Source organism: Pogoniulus pusillus, chromosome 2 (assembly GCF_015220805.1).
Source record: "Pogoniulus pusillus isolate bPogPus1 chromosome 2, bPogPus1.pri, whole genome shotgun sequence".
NCBI classification, from domain to species: domain Eukaryota; kingdom Metazoa; phylum Chordata; class Aves; order Piciformes; family Lybiidae; genus Pogoniulus; species Pogoniulus pusillus.
Window position 1 is genome coordinate 34,544,053 of NC_087265.1, and position 17,803 is coordinate 34,561,855.

The window sequence follows — 17,803 nt, forward strand, 5'->3', positions numbered from 1 at the left end:
CATGGCTAAATGCATCTATTTTCCAGCTGGCCTTTCTCTCTCCTACCATCCTTCCTGAGCTATGCTTCCTCTCTGACTTAGGGAGCAGCCAGAGGAGTCCTTTCCCCCACCCTTACTTTGGGGCTACCCATTTGCCAAAGGGTTGATGAGTGTGAATCAGGTGGTACTATCCTTGTGGGATGAGGACATGCAGAAAGAGGTCCCTGGGAAGGTGATGCTGCTTGGAAAGATGCCAAGTCAAATGTAGACACCTGCTCACAACTAAGCAACATGTATAAATACTAGAAGGTTGAAAAGAAAATATATCTCTGAGGCTGGAGAGGCCACAGCTGCCATGAATCCCTGCTCCCATCACACCACTTACTCAGATGGAGTATGGCAGTGGCTGGGACACATCAATGAAGCAGTGGCTCCAGGAAGCAAGCACACAGCTGTATAGATGCTCTGCTATTCACCTCAGCTGGGCAAAAGCATTCCACAAAAACCACAACGGTCTCACAATCAGCAGAGAGGAAAACACAATCCATTCTAGTAAATATAAAAAGGGGAACTAGTAAAAATAAATATGGCTAACAGAAAATAGAAAAAGCAATGATTAACATATTAAAATGCTCACAGTCAAACTGGGAAGCATACATGCTACAATTAACCATGTACACGTCTCCAAAGGTTGCCCACCTCCTTCACCTGTAGAAGGCTTAAATAGCAGCAAGGAGAAATAAAATGTAGAACAAAAAAAAAATGGAAGTTGTTCCCAGGCCAGGAAATGTCAAAGAAAAACCTTGAGCTTGAGCAGGTGAAGTTGAAGGAGCATGGGGTTTGCCAGCTCTCTATGGCAGCAAGCAGGAGAGGCTGGACACCAGCATCGTAATGCTACCTCATCCACCCAGGCTTGTTTCTGCTTCTACATCCTGTCCCCTGTGTGGTTGAGAAATCATGGACTCAGTACAAGAGTAACTACTCCTTGGTTAATACATGTTGTAAGTACCCAGGGAATTGTTTGGGAGAGTGCTTTGCTGTGTTGTCCATTCAAGACCATAGCTGCAAGAGAGCATGAGGAACAGATCAGGAGGAATTGGGAACAGATCAGTGGGCTTCAGTTTTGGGCTGCAAGGACACACAGCATATCTGCTGCAGCTGCTCAAGCTCAGGAGGCTTCCAGCTCTCCCACTCCCTTCCCCTGACCAGTGGAGTGTCAGTGGGAGCAGAGTGATTTGACAAACCCAATGAAAAGAGCAGACAAATAAGGGCTTGTGCAATACAAAAGGAAAAAAATTACAAAAGCTCATCTCACTCAAGCACACTTCCTTCCCACAGATATGCAACTGGCAATTCTGGCATTAAATCCACTAGCTTTCCCAGCTTCATCCCTCCCAGCCCACCAGCTCCAGGGCTGGGGGGCTGCTCTACATCATCCAGCTGCTCCATCCCTGCCGTATCCCACACCAGTAAGGTAATAGCTGCTCTGACACTCCCATGCTCCTTCAGGCATTGTCATGGTGCTTTCTTGCTACACCCAGTGTCTGTCTGTGATGAAACCAGGCCTGATTTCATCTCTTGCTCTGTTGTCTTCTTTAATAAAAACACTACCCCATGGAGGCACCCATCAAGGCTCAGAAATTTGCTGCTTGCTGCAAGAATAAACCCAGCTCCATAACTGAAGGACAGCAGCAGGTGAACTGCAAGCTATGTTTTACAATGCATGGTGATCACTCGGCATTAGCTTGCTGAAGTGGAGCCTACAGAGCAATTACAAAAGCTTCACATCAGTTATCTTGTAGCAAAATCTATAGTCTTGTATGTTTTATCAACAGCTTTTTGTATTTTCACTTTAGTGCCCTGAAGAGGTTAAAAGATAGTTGCCAGGAGACAGTTCTCTGCTCAGGTAAATAACTGTTCTGGGTGTGCTAGGAGTTACTGCAGCCTGTGGAACAGAATTTGAAGGCTGCTTAAGAAAAACCCACACAGCCCACAGCGAGAGTGATGCTGGCAACCTCTGTCAAGTGAGGGGGCCCCACTACAACAGCAGCAAGCCCTGACACAGAAATTTCAGAGCCCAATCCAAAGTCTGAAGGAAGCCAGCTTCCCATATAGCTCCCAATGGAACGAGTTTCCCCCACTACCAGCTTTGTATGCCCACAACGGGACTGGATTGGCTGCCAACAGTGATGTGAAAGGTTAAAAGTGGGGCAAAAAAAGTGAGTTTCATGTAGGATCCCGTTCCTGACTGCAGTGAGAGGGCCATAGGCCCCCCCACAGTGTAGCTCAAGGTGGAGATCACTCCAGCTCTGCAGGATGAGATGTGTTTGGGCAGGGCTACAGCTAGTGCAAGTGGGACTGTTAGGTCTGGGGGGTGGGGTGTGAAAGCACTCTATCGCAGCCACTGCTCTGACTTCCTCCTTTCTGCCCCAGACGACTGAAATAGGAAGGAAGCATCGGGGTGTCTTGCAAAGCTCCTGATGCCTTGTTGCCTTTCCCAGCCAAGCTTGAAAATTTGAGACCATCTTCATCCCAGCCCAAGCACGAGACAAAGGAGAGGGCTTGATGTGAGGTGAGTACAGCATTTCCATTTTCTTCTCTTCTGTTCCTCCTTTCAGAGTGAAGGGTACCTGTGTGACAAGATGGGTTTGTAGCTCCAGTGCTTATGTTGTATTTGGTTTATAATACCTGATCTGGACTGCTTAAGTTCTTAGATAGGTTTCAGGGAGCCAACTCAGCATGGTAGCCCTTCTGCATGTGGCATGGCACAGTAGGCAGCCTATGTGGTCTTCGCAAAGGCAGCTTGCCTGGTTTGTAATGGTTTTGCTTCTGGAAGCAGGATGAAGGGACAACTGCAGGTGGTAACTGGGAGGAGGGTGTCATACCCCACACAAGCCCTCCCTTACTGGCCTCCAAGGCTTTCCAGGCCTGCCCTGGAAAGCAGAGCAGAGAGTGTACAGCATGCTCCAGTTGCACTCTCACACATGGTGCTGGGGAGAGAGGTACTGACAGTGTGCCTGTGGGCAACACAGTCTATGCCACCTCCATGCCCAGCCCAGGAGCCTCAGCTACCCTGTGAAATTCTGTAAAATTCCCCCTGGTGCTTTAATGTGACGGCTTAAGGAGGAAGAAGGAACTGGCCTGGTGGCATGGTAGGAGGGCGGTGGGGATGACTGCTGAGCCATCCATGGCAAGGTGCCACTGCCCACAAGCTCTCCCTGTGGGCCTGAGGGAGGAGGGTAGGACCCTCGCTTATTTTCTGTCTGTTTGCTGTGCACATCAAATACTCAGATGCCTCTATTACAAGTTACTGGTGCAGCACGTTAGGCTGCAGAGGCTGCAAGCAAGCTAAACCAGGGGAGAGCAGCCTTTCTCCCAGTGTCTGTGGCTCTCAGATGCAGACAAAATGTGAGACACACCCCAGGTGTAAGGGAAATCAGCCTGGGTTCTAGTTTTGGTGCTTTTTTCAACACGACAGGCTTAGCGCTCATCCTCCCAGGCAGGTGAAAAGTGAACATGTGAACACTCACAGAGATGCTGTGCCCTGCAGTGAGCATGGAGACTTACATGGCTTCTGGAAGCTGTGGGTAGGCTTTCAGTGGTCTCTTTTGCTGTCATGGCTGTCGCATCCTGCTTCACTTGGTGGTTTTGCACTTTTTGTGTTCTCATCCTGATGCTGTGTCAGTGGCAAGTGATCTTAGCGTGCTGGAGGGCACAGTGCAGGGGGATTTGTTTTCTTGGAGAAAGATGTACTCAAGTCACTTCAGGGCTGGTGAAAATAGAGGAGCCCACCTTTGCTCACAGAAAGCACAAGCTCTGCCTGCTTTGGGAGGTGGACTGTCACTGCTCAGGTGACTCTGCATACATCACGGCATCCCCACTGGCATCAACCCCACTGGCAATGAGACACAGAAATGGCTTCTCTGCTCTTAAAAATCCCAGACTATCCAGGGCATGACAGCCAGGATGGCGGCCCCTTCCCACCCAAGCAGGGCTCTGATTCAGGGGGACCCAACAGCACAAACTCCCACTCTCCTAGGGCAGGGAAAGGGTCCCGTGGGCACACAGAGACCTTGGTATTCAGAGCCAAGGACTGCCATGGGTCAGGGGTTTGATGCACACAGGAGAGTGCTTATCCCATACACTCATCCTCTGCAGGCACTGGAGACTGCCATATATATAAAATATAGACATAATTCCTATTAAAGGACATGGGAATATATCTGTATTCTTTATGTATATGTCAGTCACTTTTATATATTTAAAATACTTTTCTGTCATTTTTATATCAATTTTAAAACCTATAAAAATGCTTATACATAGCTACCCAGTGTGATGCTCTGCATGAAAGAGGCCTTAGCCAGCGAGAACCCCTGCATATGGCTGGCTGCCCTGATGGCAAGTGTTTGCATTACATGACCAAGTGATGGAAGAAAATGCCACAGGCCAAGTGACATACACTTTCTTGTCCTTGCTGTACTCTGATCCACTTATTTACCACCTGTGCATTGAGTCTGGGGCTGCCCAGAGTGGGAGGGGAAAGGAGCAGTGCCACTGCCTGTCATTTCTGTTACAGCGTGATGGTGCTGCGGCACCAGGGATGCTTGAGAGCTTGGAGGAAGAACTCAGGAGCACCAAGGCACAAGCACCGACATAGTGGCACCTCACCATTGCAGGTAGATGGTGTAAACACCCCAGGAGTCCTCCAAAGATATGGGGCATGAGAGTGCATCCTCCTATTTTGCAAGCAAATAGATGAAGCACATCCAAGAGAAAAGCACTCAGGACTGGGAGTGTCAGTGAAAATCTGTGACTGAGTCTAACCGATTGTCAGGGGGGTTGGAGAAAATGCTACTGAGGCCCATTTCTGGGCCCCACTAATGCAGAGTCAGATTGAAAACCTGCTTTCCCCTCCTCCGAACACTGTAAGGAGGCAGACAGAAGCAGAAGCCCCGTTTGTTCTCTTTGAAAGTCACTCTGCATTGTGTATACACTCATCCACCCACATACTGGTGAATCATTTTCCCTCCACAGCAGAAGTAGTCCTTCTGCTGCTCTCCCCTGGTATCAGAGTGTGTTTTACATTCTTACAACAAGGAAAAGCAATTACTTTCTGGATTAGACAACCCAAGCCAGCCCACGAAATGAAGCCTACGTTACAAAACTCAATAGCAGCCAGAGCTGGTCTTGTTGAGGTTCCTGGTTTATTTCTGGGCTTTTTAAAATCCTGGTTTAATTTCAGACTTTCTCTGTTTTATGAGGTGAATCTATCAGCAGGAACTTGTAACCTCCTGCAAAGATGAAGATCTCACAGGGACTTGGTCCACCTCATCACCACCCCATGCCTTGGCACAACAGCAGGAATTACACACTTGGAAACATTGCAGTGGCAAGAGCTGATCCAGCCCATGGGTGTAATCCTCACACCTTGTGTGGGAACTTTTAGCTTGTAGCCTAGTTAGGCACATTTAAAGTGTTCATCAGCTAAGTGCTACAGGAAATGAGGGTGAGAGCAAGTTCTTCCCTCCTGCTAGCAGAAGCAGCTCTTGCTAGTCAAGAGCCTGTTTCCTTGGACCCTTTTTTTTTTCCTCTGGGGGGTAGGGGTTGTAGAAACATGAGCTTGCACTATTTTTAGCTACCCAGGGCACTGATAAACTAGAAATGTGCAGCAAAGCAGATGCAGGCAGCAATCAGTAAGAAATTAAGATCATGAATACAGCTCAGAATACAGCAAATGTGGTCATGAAGGAGACAGCTGTGCCCTGAAGTGTGATGTTGAGGACCTCTCAGGCTGGGCTGGCACAGGACACCAGGCATATCCTGGGCATAGGGTGCTAGAGCTGAAATACGTGAACAAAGTCATTTCCCATCAGGGTGCACCCAGGAGGGTCCAACAGGGATCTGGTACCCATCCCACCTTGATGAAACCTTTTACTGTTAAGAGCTTTTTCTCTTTCTTTTTACTTTAGGAGCTCTTACCTGTTTTCTGCAAGCTCAAACAGCACTGGCAGTATTCAGAGGTGACAAAAATGTCTTGGGCCACCTAAACATAGCAAATTCATACGATGCCCGTGGGAATGTTGCAGCTGTGATAAATTATGTCCTTAAAAACTTACCAAAACAAACTGTGGTGGTGGAGACAGCCTTGCAGAGGACATCTTTGTGAAGGGCTCTGTCCATCAACCCACCACAGGATGGTCTTGGGTCAAACATTGCAGAGTGAGCCCCTGGGCCATGTCGCTGTGAGGGTTTGACTAGGTGACCATGGAAACACTTCTCACTGCCTGTTGCTTGGATATCTGCTGAGGGGGCTCTCTGTCATGGGGGCACCCACAAAACAGCAACAGCTACACAAAATGAGGAGTTATTGTAACCGATGTTGCTCATGACTGACTCTGACACCATTAAATTACAGGTTTGGTTGTCAGGTGGCAATATGCTACTACACAACCAATTAAGCTTTAACCTTAGCTTTAAGGAATATTCTTTCTAGAAAGATGCACACACTCACTCATAAAGGGGAAACCTCCTCCACTCAGGAGCACCCAAAATAAACACTGACCAAAGCGGGGGTGAGGGCTCACTTAGTCCATGGAAGTATCCTTATATGGTGTCTCATTCTAAGGGGAGAGGATCTGACTGCCAGGCTGCTTTCTTCAAGGAGATATAGGTTGGACTCAATGATCTCAAAGGTCTTTTCCAACCTGGTTAATTCTGTGATTCTGAGCTCAATCCAGAATGGCTCTGTAGCAGGACTCCATTTATTCTCTAAGTCGAGGGTGCACTATGGTCACTGATAAGTAGCTGGAGGTCTGAGCCCACAGAACCACACAAAAAGCCTGAGAACAGAGACACCAGTTCCTGTCTGATAAGTGCCAAGGAGATCCTTATCAGCTTGTAGCAAACCTCAGCCCTCTGTCAGGCGTCTGTCAGGCTTTTGTGCTTCTGTCAGGGCAGTTGTGCCTGCTGCAGCTGTTAGCAGGGCAGGATGGTTTTCCTAGGCTGCAGACGTTTACATCCAAATGGCCCCTACCCTCAGCAATGCCAGCAAACAGCCTTAGCTGTCCTCCACAGCTGGGCACCTAATCTCATTATGCAATTCTCATTGAGATGATGCCTATTTACCTGCTTAAATCTTCCTTCTGCCCTTGGGAGGAGAACAAACCTTCTTTTTACGTTGCCCAGTGTCCTGTGTTTGTCTGGTGCCTCACGGAAGCTGACAAATTCAGAAAGGACATTGTGATGTCTCAGAAGGGGATCTGAACAGTCCTATGTACTAACCTGGCCTCAGTGACTTTTAAAAGTTCCCACTGCTTTCTCATTTTCAGCCTGAGTTGTTAATTCAACAGGCTCACAGGAGGTGGTGATGGCGCTTAGCAAAATTGGCAGGAGCCAGGGGGTGGTTGTGTTCTTGCTTGGTATAATGTCAGAGCTATTTCAAAATCCATGACCTGTTTTTCAGATAGTGTGTCTAATATGGCTATGCAGGGCAGTCCTTTTTGGTCCTTTGTGCTTTCTTAGTCCTTTTTCCTCTTTTAACTAATTCCTCTTTCTCACTTCCCCATGTGTCCATGTTGCAAAGCCACTCCTCTGTTGGGTTGTGCTCCAGGGCTGTGGTGGAGGAAAGTCGTTCTGAGAAATGACAGCACTAATGAGTATGATCTCACTGACACCATGGGATGAACATTGAGAAATCACTGCCTGAGAGTGACTCAGCCAATGTTATAGGGAGCAAACATTTCTGGTATATGGAGATGTGCTTTGCAGCAAGAAGTGGTAGTATGAGCAGCTAGGCTCTACCATGCTCTGAAAGGCAGGTGTAACTGAGGATAGCAAGTACTTGAGGGGATTGGATGATGAGCACATCATCCCCAGGAGTCCTTCCCTGCATGCCAGTAGGAAATGCGCAGCCACCTCTCCAGCCGCAGTGTTGCCCCAGAGTCTTTACCCAATGTGTGAAAACCAGTCAACACACAGAGATGAGAGACTTGTTGGATTCCAGTTCTGAGCAGGAGAGTGACAGGTGGCAGTGCCAGAAGGCATGCACACTGTTTGAAATTCATGCCAGATGTTTGTAAAACAAAATCATAGAATCATAGAATCAACCAGTTTGGAAGAGACCTCCAAGATCACCCAGTCCAACCCATCCCCCAGCCCTAGCCAGTCAACTAGACCATGGCACTAAGTGCCTCATCCAGGCTTTGCTTCAACACCTCCAGGGACAGTGACTTCACCACCTCCCTGGGCAGCCCATTCCAATGCCAATCACTCTCTCTGGCAAGAACTTGCTCCTAACATCCAGCCTAGACCTCTCCTGGCACAACTTGAGACTGTGTCTCCTTGTTCTGTTGCTGGTTGCCTGGGAGAAGAGGGCAACCCTCACCTGGCTACAGCCTCCCTTCAGGTAGTTATAGACAGCAATGAGGTCACCCCTGAGCCTTCTCTTCTCCAGGCTAAACACCCCCAGCTCCCTCAGCCTCTCCTCATAGGGCTGTGTTCCAGGCCTCTCACTAGCTTCATCACTCTTCTCTGGAAACATTCCAGTATGCATTGGTCACCTTATCTCTACTTCATCTTAAAGGTACAGCTACCTCTAAATTCAGTACAGGAGGACACTATAGAGGCAGGAGGCTTCTCTAGCTAGGAAGTGTGGGCTTTGATACTATAATTATATTATAATCAGCTTAAACCAGATCAAGGTTACACTTGGTTTTGTCACCTATCAGTATGTCCATGATCACTCTTCTAGGTACAATACTTATGGTGTATGCCAAAAGCCACTGATTTAAGGACAAACCAGAGTGCTTTGTTCTTATGGACACTTTGTCCTTGTTGCCTTGGTTTCAAATCAGGCTTTTCATGGTTACCTTTGTCATTCTGTAGTTACCTGATTTGGATAATTGGAGCTTTTTCTGGACACCTCTAGAGTCAGAGCCCCCCATCCATGGCATCATGTCCTGGCCCCACTCTCCACACAGGGTTGACTACAACAACCCATCCTTGCACATTGTTGAGCCTGATGGTTGCCACACCAGCAGACTGGACCAGTGTGAGCTAGCCTCTCTGCTATCCTCACAGATAGGACTGCAGCTCTCCTAGGATGTTGATCACCCATGCCATGATGTTGAAAACCCTCATTTTCCTCAGCAGAAAAAACTATCGTAGTTCACTGCATAAACCACTTGTTTTTCCTGATGAATCAGTTAAATGGGAAGCAAGTAGTAACAGGCTTTTTTCCCCCTCATAGATCTATCATGCCATGATAATTAATTAATAAAAAATATCATTTTGGGGTTTTTTATTCCCATTCCTGTAAAAAATATCTCAAAACAGAAGCTGGAAAAATTCACATCTAGTGAAAACTAAATTCAATTATTTAGTTTTTTCAATATTATAAAGACAATATCATATAGGTCAACTTCACCAAGCTTTGCAGCAGTTCAGCTGAATGCATAACAAGTTCCCAACCTGCCTACTATCACATTTGGTCTAAAGGATTTGCTCTCTGGAAACATTTTTTTTCTGTAATAGCACACAAGCACCCATGCTGAATCAGCTCACACACCAGGGGCACCCTGCCCTGACCCCAGCTGCCCAACAACCAGAGCTGCAGCAGGGTCGTGCTTTCAGGCTCTGCCTACAGTGGGACAAGTGTGGGAAGGGCACGTTCCCCTGGGACCAGTGTCTTCTGCAGCCACTCTGCAGGGTGCAAGGGCTGTCTTCCCTGCAACTGCCATGCACCAAGCAATCACAGGGATGATTTTTTTCTTGCAGAAAATGTTGCGTAATTGCTGCCTCTGGCTGCTGGTCGTAACCTGTGTGCTGCTGCGGCTGACAACAGGTGAGCCTGACCTGTTCTTCCTCACTGCCTTCCTCCTGACACCTTTTGTGGGCAGTAAAATAGAAGTGGGAAGTCAAATCCTGCCCAGCAGTGGCAGGAACATGGCATTGAGAAGCGTGCAAGGGTCAGATCCTGAATTTTCTGTGATCAGGAATTAACTTGAGCCAGGCCAGCTGAGGACTCAGAATAGCATGGATGCCCAATGCTGGGTGTCACAGCACCTTATAGCTGCTGCTGCTGAAGACCAGCCTCCTCCTAGTGCCTCTCATGCCAGATTTGTGTTATCTCCATTTCAGCCTTTGCTATGGAGTGCCCCAAGATCAAAGTGGCAACATGCAAGGACTGCATCCAGTCTGGTCCTGGGTGTGCCTGGTGCAAGAATCCGGTAGGTCTATATAGCCCCAGTGGCCACCTAATAGGCAGCAGGCTGGTCACCCTACATGCCTGGCTCTGTCTGTGGTGGAGTGGGGAGACCATGTCCTGGGAGTGTTTCACGTCATATGTGGAGGATGGAGCCAGGAGGGATCTGACAGACAGGAGGACTCTTCGGTCTTTCTTTCTCTGTCAATACCCTGAAGACCTGGGCCAGGTAACCTGGGTCGTCTTGTAAATTGCCTGCTCACTTCTTGCTCCTCTGATTTTTTTCCCATTGATGTTGCAACACAGAATTTCACCAAAGCTGGTGAGCCAGACTCCGTCCGCTGCGACACCATTGAGCAGCTGCAGCAGAGGGGATGTCCACGCCATGAGATTGAGTTTCCAGTCAACATCATTACAAGAATACAGGATAATCCCTTAAGCAATGAGATACAGCTGACTCCTCAGAAGGTGCACCTCAAATTGAGGATAGGTACAGACTGCCTGGTGTTCCCAACACCCTTCTTCTCACCCCCTGACTTGGTACAGATGTGGCAGTCTGTCACAGCCTGCATTTAAATCATAGAGTGCTTTGAGTTGGAAGAGACCTCTACACCCTCTCTGAGCAACTCATGCCAGTGTTTCACCACACTCATAATACAGTTTTCTGTCTTCCAAAAAAGAGGAGGATTCTAGCATGCCATGGGTGATGTGGCGAAACGTGAGCCACAGCACAGCAACTGATCCTCACATCCCTGTCCCACAGGCCAGCCTGCTGAATTTGAGGTGAGGTTTCGCCGTGCCATGGGGTACCCCATTGATCTCTACTACCTGATGGACCTCTCCTACTCTATGTTGGATGACCTGGAGAAGGTTAAGAAGCTGGGAGGGGAGCTGCTAAGAGCACTAGAGAATACCACCCCTTCTCGTCGCATAGGTGAGTCTGTCTCCAGCACAGAACCCTGGCACTGATGTATGCTGCTAGGAAGAGCCACAGGGATGGAGTGGGATGCAGGAAGTGGGATGCATGTCCCATCCCATTCAAGACTGGAAAGCTTACCAGGGCAAGGGATGTGGACCATGAGAGACAGCAGATTGTTCATCCACTGTGCTGCAGGGATAGCTGCTGCTTCATGCCACCCCTGCCCCTGACACTGCAGTCTTGGATGCCCTAGGGTTTGGCTCTTTTGTGGACAAGACTGTGCTGCCCTTTGTGAACACACACCCCAAGAAGCTGCAGAACCCTTGCCCCAACAAGGACGAGCAGTGCCAGCCTCCATTTGCCTTCAAGCACATCCTCTCACTGACTGACAATGCCAAGAAGTTTGAGAGTGAAGTGGGGAAGCAGTTCATCTCAGGGAACCTGGATGCCCCAGAAGGGGGGCTGGATGCCATGATGCAGGCAGCAGTGTGTGGGGTGAGTCCCTGTGCTTGCTTCACTGCCAGTGTGAGGCCTGTGACCTGTGCTCCCAGACTGTGCCTCGAGAGGTAGCTCTGCCCCTCTCCAGGTGGGGTCTGGAAGCTCATTGTGCATAAGCCCTCATTCAATAGCAGGGCATCTTACCCCAGAGCCTCCTGACCCTGGTCTCCTGCAGCCCACCTCCCCCATACCCACTGCCTCACACTGTGACTGGCAGAAGACTTTGACAAAGGCCCTACCATGCTCACTGGCACTGTCCTTCCAGCCCTGCTCAGAGATGGGTTTCTGTGCCACTTACAGGACTTGATTGGCTGGCGTAACGTGACTCGCTTGCTGGTGTACGCTACCGATGATGGCTTCCACTTTGCTGGCGATGGCAAGCTTGGGGGCATCTTAACCCCCAACGATGGCCAGTGTCACTTGGAGGACAACATGTACAAAAAGAGCAATGAGTTTGTAAGTACCATGGGATTCTTCAGCAGCTCCACAATCTCAGCCTCGCTGCTCCAGGTAGAAAATACACCACATGAAAAAACTGCTGTTAAGACCACAAGGTCACCATAACTTGAGCCACAAAACCCAAACTGTCCACCCTTCTGGTGAGGGAGATCACACTGAGTGCAGGATCCCTCTTTCCAACTAGGACTACCCATCTGTTGGCCAGCTGGTCCAGAAACTTGCTGAAAACAACATTCAGCCCATTTTTGCTGTCACCAGTAAAGTGGTGGATGTTTACAAGGTAAGGCTACTTCGTATGATCCAAGTGCCTCCTATCCCTCCCCATGAGTGCAGAAACAGCTGTGAGTAACCTCCTGCTGCTGTTTGCTGTTCCACCATCACATGGGGTGGACCACTCAGCTCTTTGCTCTCTATTGGCAGAAACTCAGTGAGATGATCCCAAAGTCAGCAGTGGGAGAGCTGAACGAAGATTCCAGCAACATCATTGAACTCATCCAGGAGGCCTACAAGGCAAGTGATAGAGAAGGTTGTGTTCCAAAGTTGCAGCTACCTGTCAGCTTCTGCAGGAGATGTGGTCAAGGCCCTCACAGACCAGTGTGATCAGAAGCAATACCATATGGATTCCAGGCCATTTCAATGTGAATTATGCTAGAGACTCTTTATTGATCGTTTTGGCTCTCATTATATAGTCTTGAGCATTACAGCACACACCTACACATTAGCATAATTAGGCAAGAACAACCCAGTCCTTTGCATAAAACCACGCCTTGTTTTTCTTGTTAACGAGATGTCCATTATCTATCCTTTCTGAGATAAGGTTGCCAGCAGCTGTGGGAAATCAAGGCCAACACTCCCTCGTTATCATTCTTCTCACTTTGCATTCCCACATTTCACCAGTCTGGCAGGGCTCAGAGCAGGGAAAGGTTTCCATCACATATTTTCGATGTCAAAGAGCAATTTTGGACAGGGTTTTGAGTGCAGAGCATGCTGAGTCCTTCTGCCCACAACAACTGAGAGGTTACTGCTCCTCCAATGCTATCACCTGCCTTTCCAGAACCACCCCAGGCAGTTGAGATGCCAGCCTGGGGTGCCTCCTGCTCTCAATCCCCTCCACTGGAAGGAAGCCTCAGCTGCAACCCCATATCTCCTCGCTTTGGTTTTCTCTTGGACTGATGGCACTTTCTACACCATTTCTCTGCAGAACCTCTCTTCCCAGATCATCCTGGACCACTCCATCCTGCCAGATGTCCTTGATGTCAAATATGACTCCACATGCAAGGATAAAGTCATCCGGGACAAAGCAACAGGGCAGTGCAACAACGTCAAGATCAATGAAGAGGTACATTTCCTCATAGCATGAATGTCCTGCAGCTAACAAGGTTCCTAATGCCCATCCTGTATAAGAGTAGGAACCCAGACTATTGTTCCAGGCTGCTTACATTCATACCAGGAGTGTCCAATATGCCTCAGGATGGAGGGATCCTCTCTTGCGCTGGATGTGCATGTGCCTAGGTGGGGGCTAATAGCACCATCCAGTTGCTAAAGCTACCTGACGACCTTTGGCTCTTCCCTTTCTCACTTTGCACTCTCTAGATCAATTTCAAAGTGAAAGTCACAGCCAAGGAGTGCATCACAAGCCAGTCCTTCACCATTCGGCCACTGGGCTTCACAGACACTCTCACCGTTCACCTGGACAGCAACTGCAACTGCAACTGCAGTGAGCAGCCGGACCCAACCACCTGCAATGGGAAAGGCAGGATTGTCTGTGGGATATGCAGGTATGTGCTGTCCCTCCAAAACACCATTTCAAACTCTGCAAGAGCTGGCGACCTGCTGTGAGAGGGCTGTTGGGCCAAGCCAAGGGCTTGACTTTGCACATAATTTCTTATTCATAGAGGCAGGTTATGTTCTTGGAGGCAGGGGACACAATGATCTCTCTTTTCTGCTGCTTTCTTAAGGGCATCTACCCACTCACCCATCCATCCATCCATCCATCCATCCATCCATCCAATTACTCAACCATCCATGAATTCACCCATGGAGCATCCTACAGACACAGATTTCTGTAGAAATCTCTCAGAACACCACTTCTGGGCTGCAGTTCACACAGATTTTCAAGTACACTCACTGCTTCATGGCAGGGAGAGGAAAAGACTGTGTTTCCCCAGGAAATACTCAGATCTCATTTGGCAAGGGTTTGGAAATTATAAATACAATGATAATTTCTGGGCAACCATTCAGTGTCATAGATGCAGCTTTGAGGATAGAGGCATTTATGAGATTTCCTCCCCATCAGCCCGGCTCCAGCACAGAATTAGCAGCAGCGTGCTGTGGTTGGGTTTTGGCAAGGCTTTCCCAGATTTGCTCTGCTTTGGCTGAAGTAATGTCTTGTGGCCACTAACCCAGGCTTGCTCCTCTCCTTTGATGACAGCTGCAATTCTGGCTACACAGGGAAGAACTGCGAGTGTGATACCAAAGGCAAGACCAGCAAGGAGCTGGAGAGCAGCTGCCGGAAGGACAACAGCTCAGTCACCTGCTCGGGGCTGGGGGACTGTGTGTGTGGTCAGTGCATCTGCCACACCAGCGATGTGCCTGGCAAGAAGATCTATGGCACTTTCTGCGAGTGTGACAATATGAAATGCGAGTTTCACAATGGCTTCCCCTGCGGTGGCAAAGGTGATGCATCTGCGTGATGGGTTCTGCAGTGTGGCACTGCTTAGAAATACTCACTCCCCAGGGACATGCTGCCTTTCCCTTCCAGAATGCAAGTGGGTGGGTTTGGCATCCCTGGGTCCCAGCCTGCAGGACCTCCTTGATCATGCTTTGGAGAGTGCTGGGTGGGTGAGGCAGGGTGACCTGACTCTCTGTAGGATCTTGGTCTCAAAGTTTTTCCCCTGCAGAACGTGGGACATGTGACTGTGGGGAGTGCAAGTGTGTACCTGGGTACCATGGCAGTGCCTGCCAGTGCAAGAAGTCAACAGATGGCTGCTTGAACGCACGTGGCAATGAGTGCAGCCACCGCGGAACCTGCCACTGCAACCGCTGCCAGTGCCAGGACGGATACCAGCCCCCCTTCTGTGAGGAATGCCCAGGCTGCACCTCGCCCTGTGGAAGATATTTGTGAGTGGCATGCCTGGAGAAGGCACAGGGCAGGGTGGGGGAGAAAGCAGGGATCACCATCCCCTCTACCTCCAGGACAGGTGCAAGCAAGCCGTGCCTGTGCCTGGGCAAAGCCCAGCCATGGCCAAAGCCAGGTGACAGGGCCTCTGCCCCTGCAGAGCTGAGCTGTGGCTGCCTATTTTGTAGCTCCTGCGTAGAGTGCAAGGCCTTCCTGAGTGGCCCCTTTGAGAAGAACTGCTCTGAGGCCTGCCCCAATATACAAGTGGTTGAGGAGTCAAAGCAGGTGAGTAGGCAGTGCAAGGAGAAGGACTCTCAGAACTGCTGGATCTCCTTCCGTATGGCCCAGGAGGATGGCAATGAGATGTACACTGTCACCGTTGATCCTGACAAAGGTAACCTAGCCCTGCTGCTCCTGCCCCTCTGCAGGCAGGCTGCCAGCTCTGCCATGGTGGTCTTGCCATCTTGCCAGAGACTGCAGCTGGATGCTGGTCTTCTGCCCTACAGAGTGCCCAGAGCCTCCCAACATTGCACTGATTGTGGGCAGCAGCATTGCTGGAGTGGCCCTCATTGGCCTGGTGCTGCTGCTGATCTGGCGGCTCTTGACAGAGCTGTTTGACCGCCGGGAATTCCGCCGGTTTGAGAAGGAGAAGTCCAAGGCCAAGTGGAATGATGTAAGAGTGGTGCTGGGGCGCTCAAGAACTTGTGGAGGAGACACCTGTAGGGGACAGCCTCTCTGGAGGCAGTCATGGTAGACCTGAGCCTTTTCACCAGGACGGGTTTTGCAGGATGCTAAAGCAGCCTGTAGGCTCTTCTGCCAACACTCTCTGCACTGTCAGTGTTGGGAGGGGTGGGTAAAGTGATGATCTGCTGAAAATCCAGTGCAGCACAACAATGCTATAACAATGCCTCTCTCCCTCCAGGCTGATAACCCCCTCTTCAAGAGTGCCACCACCACCGTTGTGAACCCCAGGTTCAATGAATAATGAAGTGGAGCGACCCCTGGCAGTACTAGGACTCTTCAGATAAAGAAATGACAAACTAAGGAAATCTCAGACTAAGGCTCCCACCCCTTCTTCTTTATTATGTTGCTTCATTTCCTTGTTCCAGGAAGCCACCAACATGTCAGGTACTGGCCAAGGAGCTGCACTGTGCATGTCTTCCAGCACAACACTTGATGGTGGAGTCAGCAGATCTGGAAGAAGGGAACAGACACAGCTTTGCTGTGGATGGGACTGCAGAGCAGATCTCACCCATAGGCACACATGGTGACTCCTGTACCAGTTACCAACTGTCTCAGCTCTTGATCCTAACTTTGCCTTCTTGCAGGACAGCAAGCCTCAAATCAATCTGAATGCACAGAGTGCTTCCAGCTTTGACATGGAGCTGGGATTTCAGAACTGCCATTTCCTTTCTGCTTCCTGGCTGCTCCATGTCTTCTGTGGCTGTGCTGGTCTCACTAGATTCTAAAGTACTTTCTGCCGAGCTGGATGTGGAGAGCACTCCAGGCTAGCAGTGTGCTCTGAGGTTGCAAAGAGGTGATGGGTACCTGTACATGAAGATGAAGAGTGACTGGGCAGCATGCACTGAATCTTTTTTACCAAATCATCCTCTGCTTCTTGGCATTGCTCCCCTCTCAGATCTACCTCAGGAAAGGTTCCACTTGGGCTCCTGCAAGTTTGGCTTACCTCTGCCAGGCCTTGAGCCCTCTGCATGAAAAGAAGGCAAAGGAGCAACTGTTTGAACTATGAAACACCAGCACCAAGCACGTGAAACATTGCCTGCAGCTCAGCACTCTGCTACAGCTTCTTCTATCAGCCCCAGAGCTAGAACTCTTCCCTGCTCTGTGAGCACATTAGGCATGCCAAGGGGCAGGCATGCAAGAGACTTGGCAGTACTGGGAGCACCTCCAGCTCAGCATTTCTCCAAAGCATGCAGAGCAGCTAATTACTCTTTCTCCATGGGGTCATTCTTGTGAAATAGTGGTACAATTCCACATGTGTTTTAACAAAGTTTGGTAACAGTTTGCATATAGCTATATTATGTCACATCTTGCTCTCTGAAGAGGTTTATTGTTAATAAAAATTAATATATAAAGTAAGCAGCTCTGTCCTGCTAAGCATCAAGTACAGGGGCAGCTGCGGATACAGCAAAATCCTATCACTGCTGCCAGCATGTCTCATAGACACAGTGGCCAGGAAAGATGCTGGACAGAGGGACAAACTAACAGTCTTTTACACTAATGCCAACTACATCTTGAAAGGTGCTGCCTTGCAAGCCAAAAATTACTCACTAAATGAAGCAAAGCAGTTCTTGTCCCTGCCCACCTGCTGGCAGCTGTTAATCAAGAGTGGCTGTACTGTGTCAGATATGGGTTTAATTTGGGCCGTTTTGCTTTTCTTCAACAGTGACTGTGAAAGCCTAGGGCAAGGTAAGAAGAAATAAAATGTGTCTGATGCTCCCTCCAGTACTGTTCCAGCCTGCAGCTGTTTGTGGCTCAAGCACCCCCAGTGCAGTGGAGGTCCCATGTGCCCTGTGGCTGGCTGCACAAATACGCTGGAGGCTCTGGGTCTGCTGTTGCAGACTAGATGAAGAGACTATGTCCCTGGTCACCAGCTGCAGGTCTTGCC

At 49.3% G+C, this 17,803-nt stretch overlaps 1 protein-coding gene across 1 annotated transcript; it reads left to right on the forward strand.

Moving 5' to 3' along the window:
* Window positions 1–2,444: 2,444 nt before the first annotated feature.
* Window positions 2,445–17,702, forward strand: ITGB2 (integrin subunit beta 2). Its single transcript, XM_064160407.1, has 16 exons — window positions 2,445–2,551; window positions 9,754–9,820; window positions 10,117–10,205; window positions 10,487–10,670; window positions 10,944–11,114; window positions 11,353–11,594; window positions 11,898–12,053; window positions 12,241–12,336; window positions 12,477–12,566; window positions 13,258–13,395; window positions 13,650–13,834; window positions 14,488–14,732; window positions 14,957–15,176; window positions 15,363–15,568; window positions 15,681–15,847; window positions 16,097–17,702. Exons 2-16 carry the CDS (start codon window positions 9,757–9,759, stop codon window positions 16,157–16,159), a joined length of 2,316 nt encoding a protein of 771 aa, XP_064016477.1. The 5' UTR covers window positions 2,445–2,551; window positions 9,754–9,756; the 3' UTR covers window positions 16,160–17,702.
* Window positions 17,703–17,803: the final 101 nt, after the last annotated feature.